This window comes from Hippoglossus hippoglossus, chromosome 1, assembly GCF_009819705.1.
Source record: "Hippoglossus hippoglossus isolate fHipHip1 chromosome 1, fHipHip1.pri, whole genome shotgun sequence".
Classification (NCBI taxonomy): Eukaryota; Metazoa; Chordata; class Actinopteri; order Pleuronectiformes; family Pleuronectidae; genus Hippoglossus; species Hippoglossus hippoglossus.
In genome coordinates, this window is record NC_047151.1 from 6,752,177 (window position 1) to 6,762,415 (window position 10,239).

The 10,239-nt window shown below is 42.4% G+C and overlaps 1 protein-coding gene across 1 annotated transcript; it reads left to right on the forward strand.

Annotated features, from left to right (window-relative positions):
• Window positions 1-383: 383 nt before the first annotated feature.
• On the forward strand, window positions 384-2,750 carry zgc:195282 (uncharacterized protein LOC100192223 homolog). Its single transcript, XM_034596236.1, has 4 exons — window positions 384-545; window positions 1,929-2,023; window positions 2,148-2,202; window positions 2,555-2,750. Exons 1-4 carry the CDS (start codon window positions 503-505, stop codon window positions 2,563-2,565), a joined length of 204 nt encoding a protein of 67 aa, XP_034452127.1. The 5' UTR covers window positions 384-502; the 3' UTR covers window positions 2,566-2,750.
• The last annotated feature ends 7,489 nt before the right edge of the window (window positions 2,751-10,239 follow it).

Genomic DNA, 10,239 nt, shown 5'->3' on the forward strand with positions numbered 1-10,239 from the left:
CTCCTTGTTTTTAATCTAGAAAACAGGGTGAAAAGAGCAGGAAAGAAGAGGAGATAGTTGGGAACTTGAGCTGCTGACAGCTGGTTTTTATCCCTTCTCTCCTCACCCCTTTGTCTTTCTTTTTCTCTCCCTCTCTCTACTGTGTCAAGGCTGGGTCTCCAGAGCATCTGATGAACGCAAATATAAAACTGACCGTTAAATCATGACTTTATATCTGTTATACATCATATTAAGAAGCTTTGATTAGATATGCTGCCTGTCTCTTGTTTTATCCCCCGCTGATGATAGTATTTACTTCTTAAATCACATTTGTCTCTCTTCCTGTGACGTCTCACTCACCACATCCTGGTTTTGACTTCACAAGACTCTGACGTTTCTGCAGTTTAACCGTTTTCCTGTCAATTTTCAGTTCACACATATACACTCTCTCAGGATATTTTCTCACTACGCCAGCTTAATTGCACACACATACACACTGAATGATCAATAATTATATGCTATCATGGTAGGCTACTGTCCAATCTGTGGAAAGCCTGTCTACTTTGGTGAGTGAGACCTCTAATTTCTTTCACTTTAGTTTTTCTTCTGCTGTCTGTTTAATATTTTTTATCGTAAAGTTCTCTATTTGCCTTCTCTTAATGTATATATTTTTGTTGTTTCACTTATATAAGAAAAAGTGCAAACAAGACAATTTTAAATGAGGACATTTTACACAAAAATGCTTATGGTATAAATGAAAGTAAAAAACATGTGTAAACTAAATCGAAGGGTACCTGGCACCTCTGCCAAAGCCTAGTCCCCTTATGAAACCACATTTAAATTAAAAGAATTTTACAATCATAAGGGTTAGGGTTAGGGTTTGATTTTTTTTTGGTTAGGGTTTGATTTTTTTTTAATCAAGAGCCATTAATTACTCAGTGAGAAATCAACGGAAATGTGGAAAAAATGCCGTATATCGCAATGTTAAAGACAGTTAAAAAAAACATCCTGGATCAACCCCCCTGATCCGGATTGGCATTTCTTCCAGTGGACTCTTTAACCTGCCAACCATATGTGCTACAGACTTCATCAATGGCTACATTTCATTACAATAATATGTACCATTTGACACAAAATGGTAGTATGCACTAACACAATGAAATACAACTAAACAGAACCAAGCCACTGCAAACATGCTTATTTACACCTGCTTTTCCTGCTGACATCTTGAAATATCTGCTTTGTAAAAGGCTGATGCTATCCATTTTGATGTGTGCTTAAAAGGGGGGGGGAGAACAAAAAGTTTTTCTTTTTCTTTTTCTTTCTGCTTCTCTTCCAACCACTGCACACACACACACACACACACACACACACACACACACACACACACACACACATACACAGATGCACAAATCCCCGATAACAACAGGATGTGGGTCCAGACAAATGTGCGTGTATGCTGCTCTCTGGGTTTCCTCCTCACCTTCAGTCTCTCATTTTTTGTCAAGTCCTCTCTCCCACATTCAGTCTTTGCTGTTAGCTCTATAACAGCACTCAAACCAACTATTCAATTCTACGTGAGTAGCTGTTCTTTTTACCGCAAGGTTTACTTTCCTACTTGAGTGCCAGCTAAGTTCAAATTCTCCGATGTGACCTGGCCTACTTACCTCTTTTCCTCCAACGCCACACTCTCTGGCCTATTTGCACGGAGGAGAGTAACAGTTTTTAAATACCGAACCAGACACCTGAATCACACACGTCGTATTTCTTCGATGTAAAATATCCTCATTTAACTCAGCGTCACAAATTATCAAGAGTTTTTTTTTTTTTTAAGTACAGAGTGTGTGTGTACAAAGGAAAATTCCTCTGACTGCTTGGTTGATAGATAATAAAAACATAACATCCCACCCTGCCTCTCATTAACGCAGGCTTCATATTTTTTGGTCCAGGTGAGAAGAAGAGGTCCCTGGGGAGGGACTACCACCCTCTGTGTCTGAAGTGTCAAAAGTGCAACAGACAGCTCACAGCCGGACAACATGCGGAGGTATATGGGGACAATGAATGAGGAAAAACATGAGGGAAATAATGAAAACAGCGACTGAATGCATAAATAGGACAAGCAAATAAATGTATGATGCAGTCAATGTGTCCTGCTGATTGTGTTTCAGTATGACGAGAAGCCGTACTGTTCACACTGCTACCTGAGGATGTTTGGTCCGAGAGGTACTGCCTGATGAACACATACAAATGCAGATTCACACACACACACACACACACACACACACATGCATAATGCATTCCCTAGCCCCTTACCCCTTACCCTAACCTCAACCATCACTATTAATGCCTAACCCTAAATCTTACCCTAACCCTAACCTAAACCTAGTTTTAACCCCTAACACTAAAACCAAGTCTTAAACCTCAAACAGCCCATTGAATTTTGGAAGACCAGCCAAAATGTCCTAACAATGATGGTACTAAACCAAAATTGGCCCTCATAACTATAGATGGACATGCACGCATACACACACGCTATTTCTGAATCCTGTTTCTCCCTGTGCATCTCTCTTGACAGGTAACAGGTGACTGGTGTCGCCGTGGCTCAGTGTATCCCCCCCACAGGAACCAGATGAAAGACAGACATCGATATGTTCACGCTAGTTGACTATCCATTATGCATCAGCAAAATTAAGTATTTGTTTATGTGTTATGACCACTTCATGCCATGCGTATGTGATTGTTTACTTTTATTAAATCATCTAATAACCTTACATGTAGAAATCTTTAAATGTTGCAACATCAAAACCCGGTGGATATCTGAGTCTGAGTTGGAGTTTGTAAAAAGGAGATTACAAGCTCATATTTGGATGTGTTCACTCACGCACCAACAAAATCTCCAATCAGCCAAACACACATGAACCACCTACCACCCCCCCCACCCCACCCCACCCCCACCCCCCAAAAAAATAGACCTATCTACCTCAAGAAGCAGCCAAGGGGGGGAGACAGGAGAAGGAAGGAAGCAGGAATGGATCTGGGTGGTTGCTGTTGGCAGCTTGAACCAGATCTTATGCCAGCAGAATCTGCTGGAATGGGTGCTACAAATGCATGAACGCACACACACACACACACACACACACACACACACACACACACACACACACACGTTTGTATCTTAATGAGGACATTAATTTTCATAATGCATTCCTTAGCCCCTTACCCTAACCTTAACCATCACAACTAAATACCTAACCCCAACCTAAACCAAGTCTTAACCCTCAAACAGGCCATTAGAAGTGGGTCAGAAAGTGAGGACCAGCCAAAATGTCCTCACTGTGTAGGTTGTGGGATCTGAATGGTCCTCACAAAGATATCTGCACAAGTACTCACACACACATGCAGTGAATATGTCTGCAGTGTGCCTTGACTGCTGCAGGGGCTTGTCATCCAGTGGTGGGTGAAGTACATAGGTCGACACACACAAAGGCAAGCACACACACATGCACACACAGACAGACACACACACACATGCATAGAGAAGGTGAGAGACATGCTGATGTGCTTTCCTGTTAAGTGTCATGTGTCACATGAGTGACAGTTCAGGTGTTTGTCCGTGATGATTGGAGGGATATAGAAATAACAGGTGAAGGAGGCTGAGCTAGAAACAATATGGAGAGAGATGCTGACGGCCAATGGGAGAGAGGCCTGATTGGATTATTTTAACATCCAGCAAAGAGCAGGGGGATGCCTGTGTTTCTACAGAGCGTCTTTCAACCTGTCCATCTCCCTCTCAAGCCCCCAAGATCCCTCCTCCTCTAACCTTCCTCCTTCCTCCTTCCCTGCGTGCACTCCCCCTCCATCCCTCCCCCCGTCCCTGTCTCCTTCACCCCCTAACCCCCTACCTTGATAGATCACATGGCTGCTGTGATACCAGCTGGCTGACTGCTCATTTGCATGTGTTTCAGTTACTCCCTTATTAGAGTGCCGTGGTGGTGGCGAGGGGGCCGAGGTATATAGGTGGTGGAGAGGCTGAGGGCTAAGGGGGGAGCGTGGTGCTGCACAGACCACTGGGTGATTGAGGGCCACTGAGAGAATAGAAAGAAAAGAGCGAGAGACCATTAATTTACAGGGGAGTAAGGATGAGAGAGAGGGGGAAAGTAAAGTAGAGCCATGGAAAATAACAGCATTAAGCCTGGCAAAGTTAATGCAGAGGTTCTTCAACCTGCAATAATCCACCTCGGGTTCAAACTGAAAAAATGGAGCAAAGTAAAATTGATCATTATCTTATCACACCAGAAAAAGACCCATTTTATGATCTCAACCTTAATGTCAGAGACTGCCAGTGGGAAGACAAGGAATTATTTTTCCTCCGCTGGCAAAATGTGAAGAGTGATGACACTTGATGAAAGAAATATGGTCAGTAAGTGGCATTTCTAGAAAAAAAAAAGAATAAAGTCTTCTTTTGGAGAAAAGCTGCTGGAGGTGGGACTCAACATCTTTGATTTGTGAATCACTGTCGTCACCTAGTGGCCACAAAGATACACAACTGCTAAATATCAATGCAGGACAAACACAAACATGAGAGGACAGTGAATGCATCAGTGTGCTTCCTTGTGATTTTTTAAATTGTTTGGTGTAAAAATGACTTAAATATCAACATAAACGTGATTTTTGTGTAACACAAATGTAAAACTTTAGGAAAGTCTTTGCCATAAAACACTTATAGCAAAGACAAACTGTGTCCTGTTCATGAGCTTATACTGCAGTTGTATTACTTCAAATGAAGCTGAATTAGATTCAAACTCACAGTAGTGCACAGGCTTGGTTATCAACTGTTTGTTGAAGCTGGATTTTAGGTTAATGGAACTTTATAAATGAAGCTTTGGGTTTTGTGAACTGTTCGGTTATTATGTAATGTCACATAAAAAAAGAGACAACCAGGGCCGGCTCTGTACATCTGGGGGCCCTATGCAGGATAAGTTTGGGGAACCGGCTTTGCAGTGGGCTGACCAGAATATACACTTATAGCCCTTATTCATTTAAGGCTAGTCTCAGTTATTATAATGAAATCATACATAAGGTCAATTATTTTTATACAACTAAAATTCTATGGTTTTGTTGTACACACATGCACCATAGATTTTTTCACAATTAACCTCCAATAATGCCTATAATTGTGTTGGCCTTTGTGTATATGGAATGCAAAACGTCCAAATGTTCTATTTGGTTTACGGCCTTAAGCTTAGCCATACTTATTCAGTGCATAAGATTTATTTCATCCCATACACAAAATACACACAAAACAGTCACAGAGAGCACACACATATATTCAAGACAATACAATTGTTGTCAGGCATTTGAAAGGGAGATATATAACAGACAGTGAGTGACGTCAAGAAACAAGGTTCAGTGTATTCAGGTGATTCTACACCAATAAAAACACTCAAATACTGCACCTCCAAAATTCTCCTAATTAAAATATCACGAATTTTGATATATCATTGCCACAGTGTATCTGCGAGTTGATTTTGCCGGGCGAGAAATTGTTGACGTATTAAAATGTTGTCCAGCACAAAAACCTCCGAGTGAGTCCTTGAACGCATCTTCGGTCAACCGGTGTCTTTATCACTGCGCATGCGCACTGGACAGAGCGGGAAATAAAAATAATTCTGGACATTTCTGCTTCTGAGAGTGAGAGCAGCTGCGAGACCGGAGCCGCTTTAAAATGGAGCTGTGAGGGGAACCAGGTGTGATTCACTGTAACTGTGTTCAACCAGAGGGACAATGATGTCCGAATGCGACCCGACAGAGACGGAGAGCAGCGGGCTGGACGCCGGGGAGGCAGCGGTGTCACTGCTGGAGTCCAACTTTCTCTCCTCGGACTCCCCTGGGGTTTTGTTTGACAGGAGCCGGGAGGGCTTGGGACTCGCGCTGAACCCCGGGGTCGCCGTTCGTATGTCGGACTCGTGTGAAAGCGTCCTGACCGAGCTGGAGACGGACGGCTCCGGAGAAGAGGCGCTGCTGCTGCCGTGCTTAGCGGGAGGCTCGTCGTCGCCGCGGGGTGAGAGGGAGAAGCGCAGCAGGCGGAACAGGCACAGCTCCTCGTCGGATAAAGACACCTTGGCCTCGCCAGGTAAGTGCTGCGGATCAAGGACTCCACAAAGAATATTTTATTAACAACAACAACTCAAAACGATACAATAATATGGTCTGGAACTGAAAGGGAGAAACAAGATTAATAGGCAAAAATATTATTTGCTGCAAACAGGATTAAAATCTAACTTTAAAATCTAATATAACATTAGTCTAAAATCTCTTCAAACTATAAAAGCCAGCCTACAAAACAAAATGTGAGCTGAGGCCACATGTGGAGAGGCAGTCTAACCAAAGCAGTGCCCAGGGGTGCCACAGCAAAACAACAATGGTGCACACACACTCTTATCCCAGTGCTCTCACTCACATGCGTTACGTCGTGTGGACCTCACCTGGAGTGCCTAGCCTCCCAGCAGTGTGGCACTCAGCTACCAAACTAATGAAGAAATGAAGGATATAACCATAAACAATACATCTGTAAACAATATAACCAATCATGTTGTAACCCAATTGTTCAATCAAACAAGATAACAATTCAAACAAACTAAACAAGTAAATGCTGCCAAAAAGGAATAAAAACAGTATTAACCAAAACAAAAGTGTTTGTGTGTGTGTATACATGTGTATATATATATATGTGTGTGTATATTACATTAATTATGCTGCATGTTCACGGGTCCATACCAGGTGCTCCTGACCACTGAGACAGCAGTGAAGGTTGAAGGAAGAGCCACCTGGATCCATGCCAGCCACTGCAAGCGCATACAGGGACCAGTGGGCGACTTCCACCCCAACGTCCACAAAGCTTAGAGGCGAGAGAAAGAGGAAAGGGTGGAATAGCGCCTTCCTCCATCTGTAACGTGCCAAGCTCCAACCAGTAACAGCTGTGCAGAAGCCAGAGTCACCACCGGCAGTGAGTAGTCAAACACATCACCCAATTGTAACACCTCGGTGAGAAGGGGGGAGTGCTGATTGGGCTCTGCCTGCACTCCGAGCTTCAACAAACCGTCAAGAAGGGTGTGACAGTTGTGGTGACGTAGGAGACGCTCACTGTCCAATGATGGAAAGACCACGGCCATGGCACCCTTTCAGGCTGCATGGTTGGAGCCTGAGACGAAGTATTTGTTGGTTATTGTCGCTGACTGCGATAGTAATGATTTTTTTTTTCACATCCACAAATTACGACCATATAACTCTGCCAATGTTACAAATATGAGCGTTACAAATTCAAGCCTCCACCATCAGCCCAAAAGGGAATGGCAGAGAAAGCAAGAATGGCAGGAAGGAAAAATAGTTTTCCACTGCCCTGCCAGTCGATGTGATCTGAATAACTTCAATTTATACAATTGACCATGATGCTCTGGTGAGACTTGAAAAACACCTCCTTCAAATCACTTGATGACGTGATGTGATGTGAGAGCAAGATCTAAGAGTTCAAATGTAGACTTTGCATTTTGGTGCAGAAACGACACTCTCATCTCAGTGTGTGCGTCTCACAGCTCATTGAAAAGATAAGTGATCCACAACCTGTCAGCACCAACGTACAGATGAGACACCTCAGACAGATTTGGAAACCTGGGAATAGCTCTATTAAATGCCCGAAAACACAATGCGAACACCCCAATTGTCCGGTCTATACAGTAAGGTTTAGATCACGAGATAATGCTTGGATAGTGTTAAGACTAAAATCTATGTTTTCCTTTGAATATTGTTAAGACTAAAATCTATGTTCTTCTTTGAATATGTGTCTGTGAAGATGGCAATGAAACTGAACTAAACAAGTGCAGTATGTTAGACAGGGGTGGGGGCAGGGGCAGTTTGGGCTGAATCTGAATAGGTGGGAAAATGTGTGGCCTTCACATAGTGACTGATAGTAGCCGTTGCTGGCTGGTTTTAATCTTGAAGTTGATTGTTGTGTGGGTGTGTGTGTCACATCGCAGTTCAGTCTTGCACCTGTCTGATAATGCCTGTCTGAGAAGACTGTACATCTGTGGCAGACAATAAACTGTACTTTAACTTGTTCTAATACCTAACTTACAATATTACAGCATAAACTCCATTAGCTTTATTCCAAAAATCACACATAGATGAATGCACTGTTTTCTTAAAAAATACTGACATACCCTTAGAAAGAATTCAAGCAGCGGCCACTAGGGTCTGAAGGACAGATAGGAACATGTGCATGCCATACTGAAAGCTCACAAGCTGTCAGCCGATTCAAGGCTTGTTTTAAAACACCAAACCAAACACTGTCAGAATGTGAAGATTGGTCCCAGCGACTGTCAAAGGAGGGACGAAACTGAGAGCGGCTCCTCATCATTGGCGAATTCCAGTGCCTTGAGGCTGGGACCAGCCTGTGCACTAGCCACGTGACTCCCCCTCCTGCTGAAGTTCTACCTATTATTATAAATATTGCACCCACCATCCGCTCGGGGCGACTCTTGACTTCCCTGGCGGTATTAGGCGGCTTGCGGGTTGTACGTTGAGTGCCCATAGCTATGTAGTAGCTGTTCATTGCTTCTAAATAAATACTTTCTTGAACCAGACCGACTCTACCATCTCTACCTAAGGAAAAAAGAACACGACAATAGTATTAAATCAAAAACACATTCGGATTCAGTGCGACACGGGTGACAGCTGTTTGGTGACTACATGCTGACATTAATTCAGATTAGAAACATCCACAGTGGTGTGGCAAACCTTCTAGCTGTGAGACAGCACCTGCTTATCAGGGTTCAGTAAACTGGCAGCAGAGGTGTGGAGACAACCCGTCTCGTATGTCACCATATCAAGATAACAACATTGCACTAACTGTTGTGACTGAAATTCCTCAGAAAATAAATCTTTCAAATGTTAAGACATGTCAACACATGCCCATTTCGTCTACCGCTCCCATGCTTGTTCCTGTGCCTTTCACAAAAGAAGATTGGACCGTCATGGGCTGGCCTGCCACATCATCTCAGATCACAAGTGATGATGAAGACTGCTACACTCCCCCTTCACACACTGTAATGACCACACGCAACATGGTTGATTATGAAGGTGATAAGGAGAGAATCATACATTTTGCAGTGAGTTCTTTTAATCGTAGCTACAGACCTACAGATATTAATTTGTCAGCTCTGTTCAGGTTAACGTATTATAAGGAATATGTTCAACAAGGATTGAGATCAAATGCAACTAACACTAGCTGAAACAAATTGTACGACAGAAAAAGATTGGCTTAACACTATGTGTCCAAATACAGCTTCTATTCGATTGGAAACAGGTATACAGATTGTACCTTTTGGGAATAAATTTACAGTCACGCATTCGTCTTGGACTAGACATAACTGTACCAAACCTTTGATTCCAATTAGGCCTAAAAATAGGAATTATACTGGCACAAGGTCCCTTGTTCCTGTTCATCCTCTGACTAATGTTAGCCACTGTGTTCAATTTCGTGCCTCTGGCGGATTTTTACATAGACAAAAGCAACTGTATTGCTTATGTTATACATTTTTCCAGCATATCACAAGACTTCACAATACCAGAACAAAATTATTTTGTATATTTTTTGGGGAGTTTCTTTTCTTGAAGGACTGGTACAGATAATTGGAGGCATAATTTGTGTCAGAAAAGTTTCTATGACTATGGTATCTATCCAGCACATAGACACACCTGATCTGTACCCTGTACCTGATTGGCTTGTGATAGTAATAATACTGATAATTATTATAACTATAATAAGAAGAATACAATTTATTTCCGTAGCACATTTCAAAACCTGTATTACAATGTGCCTTACAAAATAAAATATGTGCAAAGTTCATGAGAATGTATACGGCTCCATCATATATCCATTCACAGCATTGGAGCTAAAACCATAAAATAATCATCCCTTCATTTGATTCTCTGATCTTTTTCTGTTCACATTTTTCTTTATCCCAAATTCTCTTTGACTATTTTCTTTAAACACTAACCTGGAGATAAAGGGCTTGTGAGCAGATCATTACTTTATTGACTCATTCAGTTTTTCTTTTCGTCTCTGATAAATGTAACACTGGCTAACTCAGTCATGACCTCGGGTTCAGGGTCACCGGCGTCCACTTCAGGGTCTGGGAGGTGGTGGTTGCATTCGTACATCTCTGTTAATGCAGCCTTGAGGTACTGAATTATTTTGGCCTG